At 30.4% G+C, this 21,478-nt stretch overlaps 3 protein-coding genes across 3 annotated transcripts in view; 2 read left to right on the top strand and 1 right to left on the bottom strand.

Moving 5' to 3' along the window:
• The window catches only part of LOC130644464 (retinal-specific phospholipid-transporting ATPase ABCA4-like), a 41,708-nt gene that overhangs the window by 9,652 nt on the left and 10,578 nt on the right, over positions 1–21,478 (bottom strand). The window contains exons 15-32 of the mRNA XM_057450086.1: positions 20,948–21,170; positions 20,099–20,207; positions 11,337–11,525; positions 10,797–10,920; positions 9,464–9,784; positions 8,785–8,989; positions 7,526–7,659; positions 6,512–6,622; positions 5,776–6,098; positions 5,404–5,600; positions 4,244–4,626; positions 3,962–4,007; positions 3,425–3,541; positions 2,418–2,732; positions 1,971–2,229; positions 725–827; positions 360–468; positions 113–173 (exon numbers count right to left, since the gene is read on the bottom strand). Coding sequence (XP_057306069.1) covers positions 113–173; positions 360–468; positions 725–827; positions 1,971–2,229; positions 2,418–2,732; positions 3,425–3,541; positions 3,962–4,007; positions 4,244–4,626; positions 5,404–5,600; positions 5,776–6,098; positions 6,512–6,622; positions 7,526–7,659; positions 8,785–8,989; positions 9,464–9,784; positions 10,797–10,920; positions 11,337–11,525; positions 20,099–20,207; positions 20,948–21,170 — 3,329 coding nt within the window. The remainder of the gene's footprint in view (positions 1–112; positions 174–359; positions 469–724; positions 828–1,970; positions 2,230–2,417; positions 2,733–3,424; positions 3,542–3,961; positions 4,008–4,243; positions 4,627–5,403; positions 5,601–5,775; positions 6,099–6,511; positions 6,623–7,525; positions 7,660–8,784; positions 8,990–9,463; positions 9,785–10,796; positions 10,921–11,336; positions 11,526–20,098; positions 20,208–20,947; positions 21,171–21,478) is intronic.
• LOC130644465 (trace amine-associated receptor 7c-like) lies at positions 15,433–17,440 on the top strand. The gene has a single exon (XM_057450088.1). It carries the CDS (start codon positions 15,768–15,770, stop codon positions 16,662–16,664), a length of 897 nt encoding a protein of 298 aa, XP_057306071.1. The 5' UTR covers positions 15,433–15,767; the 3' UTR covers positions 16,665–17,440.
• Positions 17,758–19,064, top strand: LOC130644466 (G-protein coupled receptor 183-like). The gene has a single exon (XM_057450089.1). It carries the CDS (start codon positions 18,099–18,101, stop codon positions 18,771–18,773), a length of 675 nt encoding a protein of 224 aa, XP_057306072.1. The 5' UTR covers positions 17,758–18,098; the 3' UTR covers positions 18,774–19,064.

Genomic DNA, 21,478 nt, shown 5'->3' with positions numbered 1-21,478 from the left:
CAGTGGAGTTTTTTAAATTAAAATGAAAACACGATATTTCACTGTCGAATTCGCTGTGTAAATCGGCCTTAAGTTTTTAAGTAAGCGATACACAAAAAAAGTTGATTCTTACAGTACTTTATCTTCAAGTTGTTCTTCATTAAAATCCATTGGATGACTGTTAGCTACAATACCTAGAACACACCAGCAACCAGAATGAGATCACCTTTCATAGTTAAAACTAGCTTTACTAGAATAATAATTGACGAAAATAAAAAATAAAAATGTCGTTACTTTTATAGCATACTCCGATTTTTTAGAAATATATATGATATAAACACCTAGTAAAATGAAGGAACGAATTACATGACGTCCCTTACCATATTCTAAAGGATTTTCTGTCGTGTTTAGGTTTGCTCTTAAAATCGCGTTATTCATAGCGTTGATGAATGTTGGGAGCGCGTGGTATGCTTTGTTGTTATACCAAACCTAAAAAAAATGTTATTTCATAAAGTAAGTTTCATTGAGTAAATTTTTTTACAATACTCAAAAAAAAAAAAAAAGATTTAATAAAAATTTTGAGGTCACAAGATGATATCACGTGATCTCTTTTCTAGACATGCAAGGTCGTAATGAAAAATTGGTATTTAATTAACAGCAAAAAACGTCCCATAAATCTTTCAGGTGACAAAGAATTTTACGTGATCTGTTTTTTTTGTGGGCAAAATAAAATGTAGAATCTTACCTTGACATTTCTTCGTACACCAATACTCGATGCCAAAGCAAAATCACTCATATTAAGATCAGGTAGTTGAAACAGAGTTTCACCAAATGTTGCACCCCCAAACCTAAACAAACAATTATTTTTAGTTATAAACAAAACAAAATTTTGATTAAGCGTTAATGATTAAGGATGCTTAAGTTTCTATATATTACAGGTTTAACAGTTGCTTGTTGCTTGTTAGATATCTACTTGGAGGAACAAATTCGTTCATCCATTTATGCAATTGGTTGCTTACTTGGGTAATCAAAATCAAACTTCAGCGCTAAATACGTTTTTTGTACGAAACCCACACTACGTTTCAGAAAGTATTGCTGTTTTGGTAAACCTCTGTTGTTGTTTTCTTTACTTTTTATTCACACTCACTGTAGGCTAGCTCTTGCTCACTAGTTGCTTTGTGTTTTATAGAATTTAGGCCTTGTGATGCTTAAGATGTTGCAAACTCGGCGTTCAACGTGTGTTGCTACTCGTGTGCAACTTTAGACCTGTTTCTTTTTTTGTTGCTTTAATTAACCAATCGAAAACATAGAATTTAATATAGAATCTGAATAGAATAGAACAACTTCCATATAGATATTATTACCATTTGGGAAAAACACAAAATAAAAAAACAAGAAAAAAGTCAATTGCAAATCTTATATTTTTTGCCATCCAAAACTGCACACTTTCTATGTCTATGTTTATTTTTTTCCCTTTTTTTCATAACCATTAGTTGCTTCAACAGTGGCATTGACAATTGTTGGAGCTATCTCTTATAATATTGCATGTATTTAATTGCATGTATGCCACGATGACGAACTGTTTTTAAGTTTGCTGTACAAAACACATTGCATTTTAATCACATCAAAACATAACACTAAAACCCAGGCCTTTATTAAGACACAGATACAAACATGGAGAGAGAGAAATGTGTAGGTAAAAACCAATATCTGGTCACCTATTTTCAAAGTGTTTTTTTTCTGGAGTGTTAGCGAAAAACGAAACGCAAACAATTCCCATAGCTTGTGGGTAACAAAACATACACACAAAAAAATTTCAGAAAAGTTATTATCTAGGAGTTTTCCTCATACTTCGAGGAGCTTAAGCTTTGAAAAGAAGCCAGCTTGATCGTCCTTTGCAAAGTATCTGCTGTATATACTTTGTCGTCTACTCTAGTTAATCTGTTTATTGGTCTATTGCCTAAATAATCACAAAGTTTAAAATCCTTTACCTTTGTCTAATGTAATCATCTGTTGTTTTTAGCAAGTAATCATTCATATCTCTTCCAGTCACGTCTTGAACGGTGTCCCCAGTGTCCACTACCTTTGAAGGAGGAGGGGGACCAGCAGCATTCTTTGGACACATCTGTTTACCAGATGAACATGAGCAGTTGGAATAAATTTTCTTCTTTTGTACACCGCGTACACGGTGGTAAAAAGGTTGAATGTTTTTCGCAGCGCAATTTGCTAGTTTAACACAATGGCCACCACCTAAAAAAATATAAAGTACAAATGATTCCCTAACACTGCTATATGCACGATATATAAAATATCAATTTTGTTTAAAGGTTATAGGAAATAAGAAGTCTCTTAAACATGGTGTATCCCCAACCCAACCCCACCCCCACTCCCCCTCCCCTCTCCCCCACTTAAAAAGACAAAAAAGCCCTAGGACTTACCTAAGCTGGGAGACTTCACATAAGCACTCATCAATTTTTCTGAAAAATTATTCACATTAATATTATCAATAACAACGTAGCTTGGCTTATCGAACATTGCTGTTGACAACTCCAATGAAGGCATATCTGTTGAAGGACGAATCATTGAGACCCTCATTGCTGCTATGATGAATATAGCTGGCAACAATATCTGTGAGAAAAACCCTTTCTTGCTTCTGCGAGCATGATGAAATCTTTTGATTAGGATGGCTTTATATTGTTGGAACCATAACAGAGGTCCCCAAGAACGACTTTGCTCGCACACATCATCAATGGCTTAAAAAAAATAAGCATGAACAACGTAAGTAACGAAAATGTGAACAAATATATGGTGATACAACTGCTAGCACGAACAAGCGAAACAATCTGAGAACAGGTGTACACTATTCGTCTCGAATTGTCATTTAAGCGCGTCGAAATTTCCTATGCAACGAGTATCTTAATTAGTCAATTATTTTACTGCAGGAACATCGATTGCTTTTCTTGAAAGAAAATATTCTTGTGAATAACTTTTTAAAAAGGGAACATTGCGATTCTTTTTTCATAACGTGGACAACAATGAACCGAATAACACAAGGTTTTTTGTGTTTTGATGCAGGTCTCAAGAGGAAAAATTGTGAGTGGCGAATAAAAAACAGAATTCGGCAAAACACATTTTAAAATAAATAAATTGTCAATTTCCAGTGTTATATTAATATTATTTTTTATACTAATTTTTGTTATACGAAATTGATAGTAATAAACATTGGCTGGAAATGGGTGGCAAAAAAAGGTTTTAAGATCTATTTAAAGAATTTTATTTAAGTGCTATTACGGTATTGATAAAAAAGGATATGCAATAGCAGAAATCTAAAAACTACATTTCCAAAGAGCGTCATATACAATAGAATAGATTTTGTTAGTCAACAAGACACTACTCTGAGCACTATAAACTTCTTAAACAGCGACGACAAAACAAATCTACTTACTGGGAAGCGTGTCTGATTCTGAAACAAGTTCACTTCGTGAGTTTATCGAACTTATACTAACTGTATCGCTAAATGTATGTCTGCGTGACTGAACAGGACCAGTTAATGAAACAGTATCTATAAAAAAACATTTAATATTAGTTATTTCTCATAAATATTAATAAACCTATAAGAAATTAAAAAAAGGAGGAAACAAAAAATTGAATCTTAATTAAGTGACTTTTTACATTAGGTGGGCTATGCTGTACACCAAGTTACTATTGTTTACATCATCGATTGATTTATGTATGTTGTTTTGCCTAACATTTCTCCTACCAAGCAGTGCTGGGGTGTGTTACATAGAGTATCCTATCTCACCTGGGTGGGCTGCTAGTAAAATTAGGAGGATTTCACCTTATATATAAGCTCATTTTTAGGAGTATTTCTTAGCAGAAGACTTTAGCTAATTAAGTCAGCTTCGCTAACTGAATAGTTTAGAGGAACATAATATATTTCAAACAAATGAGAAACAACACAGCAAAGGAAACGCTAACATACCATCATCTAAATGATCTATTTTATCTTCACAAGCTGTGAGGAATACCTAGTGACAAGGAAAACATATGAAACGTGAGTATAGGAGCAGTTTGCAACAACAATTGAAACTTTAAATTAAACAAATAAAATTTTCTGTTACTCTACAAACGATATGAACAAAAAGAATTCCAGTTGTTTCAGTCTTAAATGTAAATTTTCATAAAAGCGTTTCCAACAAAGAAATTCTACAATCATGCCACTAATTTTTAACTAGATCAACATACGTAACAAAATAGTCTTCACCTCTTCCAAAGTCGTATCAGATATTCCATAATTTTTAACACCAAGCGTTTTCAAACTCCCTTCTAAGTTTTCAAACAAGTTTGCAAATTCCCCAGTTAATCTGGCTGAAGATGGTAGTATAAAAGTTAATTCGGTTCCAAAGTTTTCATTTAACTTTGCACCAGGCACAAACGAGGCGATGAACTTTGTTATTTCGTCAGCATCAAATACTGCTGTACTGTCGTCATCTTTAGTTACAGCCAAGAAATACCCCTTACTGAAACACCTCTTTAAAAACAGAGGTGTACCACAACACTGTAGTTGGCCATTGGAGATAATGCTTATGCGGTCTCCCAATAAATCAGCTTCGTCCATGTAATGTGTAGACAACAAGATTGTTCTTCCTAGATAAAAAAAATTAAAAACAATTGTCAAGTTGTGAGACACTTGTGTAAATAAGTCGATTGCTTAATACTTCTTGTGAAAATTATTTAAACAATAATTAATTCAGTACTTAAGTCAGAGAATCTTAGGGAAGTGTAAAAACTTGTGCATTTTTTGGTATAGACTTTTAAAAATTCACAAATTGTAAATTTTCCAACAGAAAACCTTTGCAATAAACTTCGAAATTTTGTAACTTATAAGTTTTCAAATTTCCTGCTAAGAAAAAAGTTTGAAATAAATGTCCTAGTTGAAAATATTTTTTATTTCGTTTTTACCCTACTGACTTAAAAAAGCAGTGAACAAAACGCATATTATTTTGTAAATGGAAGACAAGAGGAAAAAGCCACTTCAAAAGATTTTTTTAGGGGATTTTTTTGCACCTTTAAACCTTCATTGCTTTATTTATTTTTTTCTAAAATCCAAATATACTTCTCAGTTCCGAATATTAGGTAAAACATATCTTTTAAAGCAAAACATTTTCAAAAGAATTTAGTGAATAAATTTTCGCAAATCAGCCATTTAGAAAGTTTGAACTAAATAAACCTCCCTTTGTTGTCATTTTTTGAAAGTTTAGCGACACACGTTTCACAGAAAAAAGCCAGAAATCACGTCTTCCTATAAGATTTTCTCAAATTAAAGTAATCTAATATTAAGCACTGTGAAATGTCTCATTTAAAGAACTAAGTTATAGTGTACGAGTCCTTCATGCTTTTACAACTCTCAAAATCAGAACTAACCTTGCTTATGTTTCAAAATTAGGTCCCATATCCCTCTTCTTGAGTAAGGATCAACTCCAGAGGTTGGCTCGTCTAAGATCACAGTTTTTGATTCAGCAATAAATGCCATAGCCACAGATAACTTTCGCTTCATGCCACCAGAAAGATTGCACGATAGTTCATTCCTTTTTTTTGGCAAACCAACATCAACCAAAAATCTACATAAAGTTATATCAAAAAAATAAATGTTTATACCTTTTCCAAATAAGTTCCAAATAAGTACACAATTAAAATACTCAGAGGTTTTTTTCTGTTGCCAAAATTTTTTTTAACAACTTCCTTAATCAGAAAACCAATGATGCCAAGATATTGGTAATGGAAAAAATGCCTTACCTTTCAATCTCCTTACGAATTTCATCTTTTCCCATCCCTTTTAATCTACCATAAAACCACATGTGTTCTTCCACTGTCAACTGATCAAATAAAACATTATGTTGAGGACAAAGCCCTAAACTTTTTCGTACACCTTCAATGTCTGTTTTTATATCATGTCCATACACAACAGCTGTTCCCGATGTAGGAGGGAACAACCCAGTAAGTATAGACATTGTTGTTGATTTTCCAGCTCCGTTATGTCCAAGCAAAGCAGTAACTTGACTTTCAAACAATTTCATGTTTAAACCATCCAATGCTTTTTTGTTTCCACGACTGTACACCTGCAAAACCAAACAAGCAATGACTTAAAATACAAAATTGCTAACCATGTGCACATAATCAGTGGTTTTTACTATGAATGGGACAGCACACGATAATCAAACAAAGGTGGTACCAAAGTAGTAAAAAATTATATGAAAAAGCCGTGACATCTAACGTTGACATAAAAAGAATTCCTTTACTCTTGCTTCAGTAACACTCTTTGTTGGTAAAACTTATCACATATAGTTCTGATATAACCTAATTTTTTCCCTTTCTAATCGAAGTATGCAATCAATTGTCGTTGAGACAAATCTTGATGTGATAAAACTTTACATTAGGTAAATAAAGGTTCTGTCCCCAATTAGCTGCTGACATGACAATAACTAGAAAGGCTGATTCTTTTCATAATTGTTGCAACAATAATGTTTGATACCTTTACTAAGTTTTTGATATCTACACCGATTTTCATATCAGGATCATTCTCAAATTTTTTTGAAAAAACATTTCGTGGTTGTAATTCTTCAGGATCTATATCCTCACCTTCCTAAAATAATTTTAATTTATCGTCACATAAAATATTCTCTACAAATTATTTACAAGTGAATACATTGTTTTTAATCTCCTACATTACCTTAAATACTCAATTACTCTCCTCAACAAAAAGGTACAAATTTAATATCTAACACAGGGACAAACCGAAGCACAGCCTTACAATTAAACTGTTTAAGAAGGGCGTCTATTCCAAAATCTTTATTACAGATAGGTTGCTAAATAGAGTGTTTACTTTAATTTCATAATAAAGTTGATTGATTATTGCAGAGAATTTATTTTTCAAGAGGTCCAAAAATTACATTCACAAAGATTAATTTTCGTGATGAAGTCTTGATAAGATATTTTGTGAATATTTTTGTTCGCAAATGAACCATTTTAAGGCTTGTTGTTGGGAATTAATTTAGTTTTTTTCGCAATAATGAATTCATTTCAGGTCTATTTTTTGGACTTGAACAGAGGTTGACCAATATTTTTATTGGTTCAAAAATTTCGCGAAATTTCAACAATTTTTGAATAAAAATAATTTGTGAAATCTTTGTGAACACTTCCAAGAGTACGTTAATTACCACTATTCATGCAGGTGTAGTAAAAATTCCGTTTCAAAAGATCTATTGGTTGATTTATTTTTTAAGCGATATTTGCTTATAAATATCTAAATTGAGTATTATTTTGGTACGCGTGTGACATTTCAATTATTTAGTCAAATTTGTTAACATATTAAGACACTAATCGGTTAAAAAGTCTGAAAAAAGTTCTTTTTAATTAAATGTAGCTTTTTTGTGTGTATTTTTACAGGGTGCCACACTCACAGCATCATCAATCTATTTTCTAAGTTTAACAATATTTCACTTTAATTCCTTGTCCGTTAAATTCAACCAAATAATAAAAAACCTACCTCATTTTCATATTTAAAGTAGGTGTTGTGAGTATATTGTTCTGTTTGAGCTGCTACTTTTGCCCTTCTTCCTTTTTCTAACCAATAAGAACTTGTAAATGGAAAATACCAAGGCTTTGGTACTCCATACTGCCCTGAAAATAGGGCAAAAAATAGGTCATAGTCACTTGCTAAACGAAAATTTTTAAAATTTTTGACATTCATTTTAACTGTTGCAAATGACAAAAATATGAAAACTACGTTTTTAATAAAGGTTCCGAAAAAGGGGGGGGGCATAACGTGCCAGCGGCATTTTCAAAGTCTAACTTTTTAAATACTGGATAAAATTACCTGAAAGTTTGTGACTTTTCCTAAATTTTATTGGACTTTCGGAAAATAAAAAAAAATATTTCCAAAAAATGGTCCTGTCAATGTCACTTTGTCCTTTTTAACAGGTGGTCATATCGACTTTTTTAATGTAGTGCTAAAAATAAATGGTTTCTAAACTAACCAGTTGTATGAATATGTGATTATGTATGTGATAGTGACAAAAAGTCATCATACAATATTGACATGCATACTGTGTAATTTGCAGACCGGAATATTGGTAATTTACAGAAAAGTATGTTTGTAATTTCATATTTCTCTATTTCCATTGTCATATGATAACGTCATAGGTCATTTTGTCCCATTTCAATCCGAATTGTCTCTATTGAGTAGCTACTGACGTAAGTGCTAATAGATATACCACGTTTTATTCTATGACAACTACTATCACTAAGGTTCTCAAACATAGATTTTTGAAAAAAAAAATTCTTGAAGATTTGATTTATGATCCATTTCCATTTTCTCCTTAAAATAATCCTTTGTCTTTATACCACCTGTTAATGTTCCTAATAATATCTTATATTCTTATATTACTTTTTAATGACTAGTACTGTAAATAGTTTTAAAAAAGATAAAAAACGAAAATTTCCAAGAAAGATATATTATCTTTAACCATTGTCTCATTATGACTTCCTGTGATGACATGTCAATCTAAATATTTTGTCACTAATTAAGTCAAAACATATTGATGTTTCTTTGTGCCAAGTTTCGCCACTTAAAACCAAACTGAACAAAAGTTACATCCTGCGGGCACTTTATGCCCCCCCCCCCATACTTACAAGGGTCAAAAAAGCCCATACCAAATAGGGTTAAGAGGTTGTAAATGTAAAAATATTTGTCTTTTCTGCAAGTAAACATAAAAAACAGGGAAAATCCCTATTATTTTCACTTACCAGGTAAAACATGCTCAAAATACCACATCAATAAGAAGTAAATAACAGTATCAAGCAACATAAAGTTCACAGACCAGCCCAAACTAAATGTATCTGATACCATTGGGTTCTTATAGAAATTTGACCATTGCGCTCCAATCCCTTGTTCTTCCCAGCGAGAGATGTATTTAAAGGATAATCCAAAAGCAGTAGTAGAGAACATGGACTAAAGATATAACAAAATATATTTAAAAGTACTGCTTTGGATAATGTGATTGTATTTCATATCATCCAATTTTACTTGCTACTAAACAATTGCAATAAGGACAAAGAAATTGATTTCAGTTATTGTAACCTTTCAGTTTTTTTGTTAGTTTTGTTCAACATTGTCATAACTTGTGATTACATTGTTTTCTTTTACTGGTTTTATACAAATTGTTTTCTTTAAAGTACTCTTGGCTGAAGCTTAGAATATTCAGTATTTTTGCCTGAGCACTTTGCAGCATTGAAAGTTAAAGACGAGTCTTAACAAGCTTTGAAAAAGCTATAATCTTTAGTTTTTTGGCAATTAATAATTTAAGCACCTAAATCCATATGCTTGTAGCTATGCTTATGAACTCCTTAACAGAAATCAGCAAAAATAAAAAAACAAAGAAAAAAAACAAAACATAAAACAAAATAAAATAAAAACTCAGCTTACAACTAGTCCTTTTTCACTGAAGTTCATTGTTTCTTCATACCACAAAGTCAAAGGATATGGCAAGTAAGTGAAAAAGTAAATGATACCTCCACATGCAGCAGAGATGTTTGCTTTCGAAAAGAATACACTGATCAAAAAAGCCATTGCAATAGAAGCACTTGTGAAACTCAGGAGTACAAAAATTATAACCAAAGGATTGGAGTAGATCAGAATGTTTCCCATCTTTAACAGAATTGTGAGAATAACAACTGCAATGAACATGGTAGTGAAGCTTGTTATAAACCATGCAGTCCAGTGTATCGTGTTGGTTAATCCCATAACCTGTAAAAGAAACAACATTTCACATGAATGATGATTAATAGTCCTAAGCATCACCTTGTATGAAAACTGATTTTTATGTTTATGTTTCAACTTATTTGTAGTTTAAAAAGAGTGTTATACTAAATGGATATGCTACAAAGATGTGTTTAACCCAATCACTGTAGGAAGCATCTTAAAAATCAATCTCCTGCTAAATATAACCAAGGGAGAATTTTTTTGCATTAAGACAAATATGTGAAAATAAAATCTAGCATTTCTTTGTTCAGCAAGCAATCTTTTACGAAAAATACTATTAATAAAAACAAAAAAAAATAATGGAAGGTGGACTCTGTGTTATGCGTTAAATGCAGAAGCCGTAAAGGTACAACTTTTTGAGGAGCGCAGCGGAGCTATTTTCCTCGTTCCCATAAATATATTAGAGCGTGATGTATTTCCTTGATTTTCTCCTAGTACATCAAGTTTTTATACTTTTGTATAAAACAAAAATTTCCAGATTGGGAAATCTCATAATTTCTAAACCAGGAAATAATTTTCCGATAAAGAAATATTTTACATTTTTGTAACTTGACACGAACTGTACACTGATGTCGGACATCGTTCTTGTTCAGTTTAACCTTTTTAGGCTTTTCTGACACATCAGGTTCTAAACAAAATATGTCACTGGCACATGCAATATTGCGTCCCGAACACACTGCGGTACTGCTAATACAGAAAGCCCCAAGATAATGTTTCATCAAGGCGAAGATGAAACCGTTTGATCAATTACCATGGAGCACATGGAAACTTTTTTCAACCGAAAGATGCATGTAAATTTTTTCGCTTGCAAACCTAGGGGACTCAGTCCCACGCTCCGCAACACTTTCTATATTAATTACAAGATAATTACGTACGAAAAAAGTACAGTAATAATAGTTTAAACAAAAAAACATTTTTAGAAACAGAATCTGAACTTTTAAAAAAATAACACATTAAATAATGAAAAAAGTAAAAAAAAGACCAAGCATTATTTTACCTTCATCACTTCCTTTAGACGAAGTTCTTTCTCATAGACGATACTTTTAACAATCATTGCAATCGTGTACACCCAGGCCAATGTCATGAAAAGTGGCATGAAATTTCCCAGACCGTTAATAAACCTTAAGAAAGGGAACAATGATTTATGGGGGTTTAAGGGGAGGTCTATTAGATGCAAAGCGTTTTTTTTAATTATTAAAATAATTTAGAAATTTGGTCAACAAAAGATTATTACATAGACAGCATAGGTAGACCTAAGAATTGATAGCATGTATATAAGAGTGAGCAGTACTGCCTTAAATTTCTATCACAAATCTTCAAGTTTGATATAAAAAAGGAAAATAATATTTTGGAATAAATTTATTTTCACGCAGATAATAACAAGCTTTTTAATATAAAATATTTTTATAAAATATCAATATAAACAAATAATTTAACAAAAAAAATTACAAGAACTAAAATCAAGATCTCTGAGTTAGTAAGCCTTGTTAATCAAACTAAATTTATTCAATACAGAAAAATGACACTATCAACTTACTGGTCTTTGATGTAACATGGATATGGAAATGGTTGGACATAGATACCAGGTTCTGATACAGTCTTGTTTGTGATGATATTTATAAATGTTCTCTCAATCATATCTTGCAAAAATACAAAACCAAAATTTAAGTATCTGAAGGTCCAAAATCCTGTGCTGCCCCAGGGACCTGGACCAGGTCTCCAGTATCTAAAACAAAAGTGGTATCCTTTGTATGAATTTTAAGCACCCTATAATCTGGCGTAAAAAAAACAACCCAAGTTGAGATAATTATTACATTTCTGGGTGTAATCACCTGTAAAGAACCATCAAGATATTAATTTTTTTAAAAAATCGAGATTATGGGATATTGGTGACGATTAATACGTAAAAAAAATGTTGATGTCTAGAAAATCTAACAGATTGCTGAATGTACAGAGGATAGGGACCCCTTTACTTCATTTAAGGAACAAAAGAACAACAAATTCTATAAGACTCATCTCAAGGTATTTTTGTTTTTTGTTAAAATTTTTAGGAGTGTCTATTCTGTGCTAAAGTAAAATAGGAAATTGCAAAAAATTTGTAATAGTGTTGTGTTTTTTATACATTTTATTCATTTTTTTTTTTTTTTGCACAGAACAAAACAAAAAAAAAAGATTCTAAAATTTTTAACATCAGACACAACAGGTATTTTTATAAGTGTCTAAAGATCTTGTTAAGATATTGAATGCTTACAAAACATCCTAATTTTCCTATACCCCCTATTTCTAAACAAATTCTTTCCCAACATCATTGATTCCAAATTAAAAATTCTTTGGTAAGAAGCTAGAAACATGGAAAAATTTTCTAAAAATGAACAAAATGAAAAAATTTTCTAAAAATGAACAAAATAAAAAAAATGGAAAAAAAGGGAAGTGCAAAGTTTATTCTATATAAAAAAAACTAGCATTCGGACTTGTTTAAGGCAATCTTTGGGCTACGTCTACCCAAAACAATAGGAATTATTGATGTCAGATCCTGGATTTACGTCTATATTATAACAATACTTTTACAAAACAATTACAATAAATCCAAATAAAATATATATTATTTAGTAATTTTACAGACTCATCAAAAACATACCGATTTAAATAGCAAATAATACTACTAATAGTATCTTATATACTTCTTATTTCTTACTTAATATAAAAAAACAAAGAAATGGTCGGTTTAGCTAAAAAAAATAAGAAATGTTCGTTTGAGCTAAAAAGTAAACAAACAATAAGTTACTAACATATGGATAAACATATGCTTTTACTGAAGATGGCGTATTTACAAAGCAATTGTTATTTTGAAACACACGTCAACACGTACCTTTTCCATTGAAGAAGAACATTAAAGTAATGTAAATTAAAGAATAGATGTGTTAATGAAACCTTTTAGTATTATGAAGTTCTGAAGGAAAAAAAGACTTGAAAAAGTATGTGCAATGTAAACACTGGGTAGACAAAAGGAAATTACCAATAGGCTTTGCACAATAAATTTGAGAAAGCAGATGTTTTTTAAAGTTGATCTAAAAAAATTGATATATAATATATAAAAAACGATTTTATCACAAAAGCAACCATACCATAAAACCGCACACACCACTCAGTCGTACAGCAACATGGTGATGTTAAATGATCCTGTATCGAAATTTTCACATTACATGATGGCCATACTAGCAGTAGCGTCAGTGATAATGACTGTTATTGTCATCTATTATATCATGAAATCTAGCAACCTCAGAGAACAAAATTCAAGTCGCTTTCTACTTAGTCTGATGTTTTGTGATATCAGCACAGCTAGTGGAATGATTATGTATTCAACTATACGACTATTGTACGAACATAATGTTATTGGCGACACAAAATATGCAACATGTATAGAGTTGCCACTGTGGTTAATTACAAGTTCCATGATTCATTCAGCAATAAACACAATTTTTATATCTGGAGATCGATTAGTTGCCATAATGTGGCCTTACTTTTATTTAAACAAAGTTCAAGATAACCACGTGTTTTTAATAATAGGGTTGGACTGGACAATTAACATTTTATACTTGATCATGGGTTTCACTTTATGGATGGTGGATTATGCAGACCGTGTTATGGTCCTGTTCTATTCAATTGCCTCTGTTATCCCTTCCACTATTATTATTTTAATGATAGTTAACACAATTATCTTTATAACTGCTTGGAAACAGCTCAAATCCATAGCTGTTGTTATAACTCCCATCACAGTGAAATCCGCACAGGCATGGCAGGAATCTCATCAAATAAGAGCTGCGAAAATTTGCTATGGAGTAGTAATAACACTTATTATATTTTACAGTCCAACAATGTTGCAAATCATTCTTAAATTGATACATGGTGTAGAAACAAGTAATCGGTTAATTGACATTTTTGTTGATTATGGGCTGGTTTTAAACACCATTGTAGATCCAATTATATATGTGTTTATCAACAAAAAATTAAGACAGCAGATTTCCAGAAATATTTTGGGAAGATCTAGTACATCAAACGATAGAGAAACATCATTTAATGTTCAGATATCAAAAATGTGAAGTTATTCGAAACGTAACACAAAAGACATGTTAACTTGTGGAAAAATATATCCCCAGCATGTGTTTACAGCTTCCTTCACAAAAAAACTTGAGGGTGTTATAAAAGACCAAATATTTTAACTTAATTAAAAGCTCTAGAACAAAAATGATTTAATTAAAAAAAGCAAAATTTCTTTATTGCGCATGAAAGACACAATCACAAAGGGAAAGTTCTGTTTGAAAAGTAACAATAGAACTTGTGATAATACACATATGAAAAAGTACAATCTTCGAAAACAAATCACCCTAAAGAAAATATTAGGATATTAAGACAGGTTTAAATTGTAATATTGTTTGCAAGTAATATTAACATAGGTGGGGGTTATGAAAAAAAATGTTCTAGCATAGCAGAAACCGGTCTATTTTACGCATTCTTGATGGTAATATTGTCTTTATTGCAGTCAGAAAGTAAAGTTACTTTGGCAAAATTTACAAGTAGAAAAGTATAACGATTTTTCTTGGATCACATCCATTTATCCTTTTTTTTGCCCACAAAAATATTTTTTTATTCGTAAATAGTTACGAAAACCTGTTTTTTGACATTACGTCAGCATTATTTTGGTTGGATAAACATGAATAAAATATGTATTTATAAACTATTAAAGAAATTGTGATTTTTAAGTGTAAATTCTTAAGAAGATACAATAATCCTTTATAAATATTTTGTTGTTTAAAAATAAACATTGTGTGACATAAAATTGAAAAATGATTTTTTTTTTGTTCCTTTACAAGAAAAAATCTTGTTTTAAAGCAAGATGTTAATTACTGATGTTCATCTTCTGTAGTTTTGTTGTAAAAAAAGTAAAGAAAAAAATAATAAAAAGTAAACAAACAAATTCATACTAGACTGTTAAAAAAATTAGATCACGATAGGGTTAACAGAATATAAAAATATTTCATTTATTCTCTCTTTATTCTTTTTTTTCTCTTCTCTCCTTTTTAATTTGTTTTGTTCTTTAATTACATTGTGAAGCAATTCAACAGTAGTATCGTGTTTTAGTAAAAATATTTGTTCAACTGTGGTCTGTTTCAATATGATATTATATGCTGCTATCAATGTTGAGTAGCTACAAATCTTTCATCTGCTATGTTTTACAATTTAAAGGTGTTTACAATAATTATGACAATCAACCCTTCTCTCAAAAAGTGACAAAATGCAAAAAATGTGCCCAAATAATTAGTCAAGACTTTTTTGAAAAATTTACACAATTCTTATGGCTTTTATTTTCTTTTTGTTTGAAAGAAAACCTTATTAATCAGTTTCAAAATTTTTATGATGCTGGATTAAAAATAATCAAAGAAACCTTATTTTTATTATGCTGTATGATTTATGAATCAAGTGAGAGTTTAAAAACAATGTTATTCCTGATAAGGGAGTTAAGCTAAAACATAAAAAACGTATTAATAACATCTAAGTCACCATCGATTCCTCACAATAAATTTTAAAACTTGGTTTATCTTTATTTCATTGAACCTATAAAACAAGAAAAGGGTGTGCTTACTCTGTAATACATAATTCTTGGTCTTATTTACAGAGCAATGGAATAAAAATAGTAAACAGGTAACAATGTTGATCTCATGAACTTCACAGCATGTTGTTTTTTATCTAATATCTTATTGTACACTTAACAAAACATTTGATTGTGACTTATGTTTGTATAAAACGTTTGAAAAAAATCAAATGAAAGAAGAACATTACAATAAAATGAACATAAAAAATAAATTTAGTTCCTTATGAAGTAAAGGAACTTTCTGTACTCAAATGGCTTCTCATAAAATCAAAAGTTAAAGTCTAAAGTTGTAAAAAGAAGTAACACAACTTAATCAACATGGCACCGGTTGATGATCTAGCAGCAAATGAAACTCAGTATATTATTAATATTTCACTAGCCCTTGTTGGACTTGGGCTTTCATTGTTCATCTTAGCAATAATATACACAAAGAAAATATACAGGACAAATACTGGAAAATTACTCTCAAGTTTGTTGTTGTGTGATTCAATAACAGCAATGTTTATGATTATACTGAGTAGTTTGATTATAAATCAGCTTCACCACAAAATCAATTTTATGAATTGGTACAGGCATCTTGTAGTGTTCTTATGGCTGACAACGACCTCTGTCATTTTGTCAGCATTTACGCTGATATTAATTTCTCTTGAACGCTATATTGCTGTGAAATATCCATATGTCTATTCAACATACGTTAGAAGTTCACACATAGAAATAGCAATAAGCTGTAGCTGGTTGCTGGTTTTTGTCTACGGTGCAAGTGGGATGACATTGGGATTGTTAGGAAAAGAAGATGGCTTTGAGATGTCATCTTATGGTTGGATCATAATAGTCATAACATCTTATATTTTTTTGATTACATGCAACACAGCCTTATTTTTTATTGCTAGAAGTCAACTCAACTCAATAGCTTCAGTGGCACTTACTACCAACAACAAATATCTTAAAAAGCATAAAACAATGCTTAAAGAAATAAAAGCTGCAAAGGTTTGTTTTGGTGTTGTTTTAGCATTTACTATAACCTACACACCAAAGTTTGTTGATGCAATAATTCAGTTGGTAACTGATAAAAACTACCCCAATAAATGGCATGCAATGATTATTGGGTATGGGATTGTATTGAACACGATATTGGACCCAATCATATATGCACTGATAAACAAAAACTTAAAACGAAGTATAACACAAATAATACCTTGCTGTTGCTGCAAATAAGAAAACAAAAAGGCCTACGCCCAAACTGTTACCATTATTGAATTTATTAACAATACATTGCCATATTATTTATACATTTCATTGATCTTGAAGGAAGTTTAAGAAGGGCTACCACTGAAAGAGATGTACATCAGCATGTTAATGTGAAAGAAAAAGACTGTTTTGGAAAGATCCAATATAAGGAAACAACTGTTTATATGAAAAACATTGCAAGGTGTACTTGTTAATTTCCTTTTGTTTTCACGTATACTTAAACAACATGAAATCGAAGTAAACTATAAACTGAATCAAAGGTACAAATTACCTCTGAGTCCAAATTATTTCGGATTGTCATGATAAGAACAGGATATTTCTTATCCTATTATTTTTCACTCATAGCCAAGAGGGCTTTTAAATTTAGATTTAAAATTCAATTAGAAGCTTATAAATGCTCAGGTTTTTTTTATTTCTTGGAGGACTTACGTTCTTTCGTTGACCAAATTTTGTGAGTGAACATATAGGACTTTTACAAGCTTACCCATAAAATTTTATTGAAAACGAAGTTGCACATCCTGAGTTATTGGGACATCAACAAAAAATTAGAAGGCCTGGGATAAGCAAACAAGTGTCATTTTGGCAAAAAAAATTTATGTTAATCAATTCACCTTTATACATTTATAAAGTTTGTAACAGGTCTAAAATTACTGATGACAGAAAAAGTCAAAATTTGCTATTACTTAATATGACATCATAATTTATGGAGCATAATTAAATCTGAAATTCTTAAAATGTGAATATTTTGAGAACGAAAAAAGCTTTTTAAAAAAATTAAAAAGACTTGTTAATTAAGTACATCATTTTATACCTTGGGTTCCCTTTAAATCTGATTTAAAAAAAATTCATCCTCTAAGAATTTTAGTAAAAATTTAATTTTTTAACTGTACATTTTCTTTAAGCATTATGGCATTGATGTTGTTTGCTCTGCTTCGTGAACATGTGATTTTTCTTTTAGATTTAAGAATACAGCAGTTGTTTCCAAAATTTAGTTTTATTGATTCAATGTTTTCTTTCCTTTTCAACCCCTTTTTTGAAGCCATAAAATTCAAAGAATAATAACATATAAAAAGGAGGAAAAAGAAAATTAGAGGGTTTAACAATTGATATTGCGAATAGAATCAATTTGTATGTTTGTTTTTCTTTCTGCAGGTGAAATAACGATTCTTTTATATCAGAAAAAACTTTACACAAAATTTTATGTGTACACAAGCATGTTCACACATCACATAATATTAACAGTTCTGTCAATTTTTGGCTTTATACTTAGTTTCATTGTTTTTTTTTTGGATATGGAAAGAAAAAAAACTATCAAAATCTCACTCAACAAAGTTTTTGTTGAGCTTACTGGCCAGCGATGCATTTTCTTCGCTGATTTTCATTGGTTTAAATGTATTTCTTATGTATTCATATTATGGCTTTAACAGTAGTGATAAAATTTGGTTTAAGATTTTTTGGATATATTTATGGTTTGTAACATCTTTTTTCATTCTCTCTGCGTTAATGATGGTAGCAATCTCAGTGGAGCGTTTTATTGCAGTAATATATCCTTTCTTTTACATCAATAAAATTAAAGTAGCTCATATATACATGGTCATTGCATCTATTTGGCTTCTTTCTATTGCATATGGAATCAGTGGAATTATTGTTGCTGTTTTAGAAAGGGAAGAAGGTTATTTCTTGTCATCTTACGGATGGATTGTCATTATTATAGTAGCCTATATATTCTTAGTAGCCAGCAATACACTGTTATTTATTATTGCAAAAAAGCAAATAAGGTTGATAGCAGCAACGAAGAATAAAGTTGATCACAAAAATAAAACAAAGCAACGGGAGATAAAAGCAGCTAGAATTTGCTTTGGTGTTGTGTTAACCTTTATGGTATGCTATGTTCCAAAATTAATTGATGCAATAAACCAATTAGTAACAGGTAGAAGAGAAACAAACCAATTGCATTTACTATTTATACAGTATGGATTCATACTGAAAACAATCTCAGATCCAATTGTTTACGTATTGATGAACAAAGACATGAAAAGAAAACTAATAGATATAATATTACGTAAGAATCATTAAAACGTGAATGTAAATATGGTGCTTAATGATGCGTAAATGTGATTACAAAACTAAAAACACAAAATTCAAATAAATACGAATTTTAAATACATTGTTTTTATTGCAGCATAAATTTTTTATATCTTCACATGAACCACACAAGACACAAATAAAAATTTACGTAACTGATATTATCACAACTTTAGCACTTGGTAAGTGCATTAAAAACATTGAAATAAAACAATTTGGGCATTGACTGTCTTGTAACTTTTATCATTATTTATTTCTAAATAAATCACTTTTTTTATCTTATCTTTTTCTTACTTTCTTTGTGTGTTATGATAAGGATGAGTGATGATTTTAAAAGAAAATTTGAAATTACAAACTACTGAAATGTCCTTTTATCAACAGCTAATTCTGTATTATGAAGGTGTTAATGTCTTTTTACATGTTGTCATAACATTACTACATCTTTTAGGAAGTTTACAATGCCCTTGATAGTGCAAGAAAAAATAGTGATATAGCTATGCTAGCAGTGAGTAAAAAAGTAGGGGGTTGCTACTTAAAAAGGATAGGGCAAAAATTAGAAAAAATAGATAGCTATTGCTATATTATTTATATTATAATACCCGTATACGTCTGTCTGACTGTCATACAAAATGGAATATGCAATACAGCATAAAAAGAACGGGCAAACCCGTAAAATTTTCCACGTACCACTAACTAGTTCGTTATAATAATATTAGCTATAATAAATATCTTGGTACAATCATGATTATGTGTTAGTTTTAATCAAAGTATCAAAGTATTGTATAATTGTTCCAACATAATTATAATTTTTTGGTTTAATTAAATTTCTAATTATTCTAATTGTTCTCTAATTATTACATGAGACATTTTGTTTAAAAGTTTTATTTAAACGAACTTATAAACAATTTTTCAGCTATTGTAAGATTAGAAACCAAACTTACATATTAAAAGTCAACACAAGCTGTTAGTTTCTAATTGTAAAATAGTTTCTAAAAACATTTTGTTTAAAAGTTTTATTTAAACGAACTTATAAACAATTTTTCAGTTATTGTAAGATTAGAAACCAAACTTACATATTAAAAGTCAACACCAGCTGTTAGTTTCTAATTGTAAAATAGTTTCTAAAAACATTTAGATTTCACCGAAAGTAGTCTATTAAATAAAAATTCTTAATAGACAAAATAAGCAAAACAAATTTTCGTAGACAGAAACCTTTCCAAGTATTTCTGGTTCTCCTTGAGGAAATCACAATCTCTTTTGGTTCTTCGGGTTGCAGGACAAATTTAAATCAAAAAACTAAATATAAAATTTCTTACCTTGATTTAGTACGAGCTGTACTTGGGGCAAAGTCTGGATTGTATCTTAACGTGTAACTTAGCCTCTTAGGGTATGGAGCATCATTGTGAAGATTGTTAAATACAATAGCTAAATGTAAAAATTTAATTCTATAATTATAATGATTGTCATTATGTCTGTCTATCTGTCTGTGAGCCAAAAAAAGTAGCCGTAAGCAATGAAGGGGGGATTTTCCATGGATTTTTTCATTGACTAGTTTTCACAACATTCATTATGGAAGATTTTAGAAATCATTTAAAAGCTATACATAATTTATGTGACTAGAACTTTTCAAAAATTGAACTTTTTGGAAGGTTTTAAAAGTTCTTGCAAAGCAAAATGGTTCAGATATTTCCTGGAAGTTTAATTCTTGAAATGCTTTCTGTTTTTACATACGCTTTGAAACAAAACAACCATCTCAGGGATATTTATAACTGGGAATTACTAAACACTTGAACTTTAGCTTTGGGCAAATAGTAAACACCTTTGTACATGATCATACTGTATTCAAGCTGCAAAAAATTGGTAACATAATTAAACATAACATTGAAGATATTACTTCTGTTTCTCTGTTCAACATTCATATTAATATTTTCAGGGTTTATTATATTTCTTGAACAGGACAGTTTACATCTTATATCACACTTTTCCTTATAATAAAAGAAGCGCCATTCAGGGCATCACCTACTTAATCATCCAGTTTAAGAAATGATAAACCTTCCATATTGAAAATTGACAATTGTAAATGCCTTGATCTTCACAATATAAGGTAAGTTAACACAAATCAATTACAAAACATCAAGTACCAAGTACAAAATGTCAAAACATACCTGATAAAAAGAATCCATTTGATTTGATTGTGGCATACTTTGTTAATTCTTCCTCTTTTACTGGCTGGAAAAAAGTTGACAAATTGTAGCAGCGCGTGACAGCTTCTAATTCATCAAAAAGCATGAGGAATAAATTTGTGTAGTTCTTCACAAATTGTATTCGTGATTCTGTAATCATTGAAGAGTTTAAATATCTTTCATTCTTCTTCATAAAACTGACGAACTAAAAGAAAATGATTTATTTTGGCTTATGCATAAAATCAATTAAAAATGCTAACACTTTAAATAAATTTAAAAGCATATAACAATTAGAGAACAGTGTCTGCTTTGATTTTTTCCCTTGTGTCACATAACACGCTCTCATCAGAAAAAAACATGCCAAGGTATGCAACGTAAATGTAAGTGTTTTTTTTATTTCTCCATTTTATTTAAAAAATCTTTCAAACATCTGAATTCCTGATGAGTTGAAGGAAATGCCCTATTTAGCAACTGTTCACAAAAAGGAGAAGGGAATCCATGGCAATTCACACG

The sequence above is a fragment of the Hydractinia symbiolongicarpus genome, chromosome 5 (genome assembly GCF_029227915.1).
Source record: "Hydractinia symbiolongicarpus strain clone_291-10 chromosome 5, HSymV2.1, whole genome shotgun sequence".
Lineage (NCBI taxonomy): Eukaryota > Metazoa > Cnidaria > Hydrozoa > Anthoathecata > Hydractiniidae > Hydractinia > Hydractinia symbiolongicarpus.
Note: the sequence above shows the minus strand (reverse complement) of the source record. Positions and strands in the feature narration are given on the sequence as shown.

What these genes read in the sequence shown, in the direction of transcription:
- LOC130644465 (XM_057450088.1), top strand. Translation starts at nt 15,768, where the DNA reads ATGGCACCGGTTGATGATCTAGCAGCAAATGAAACTCAGTATATTATT.
- LOC130644466 (XM_057450089.1), top strand. Translation starts at nt 18,099, where the DNA reads ATGTATTCATATTATGGCTTTAACAGTAGTGATAAAATTTGGTTTAAG.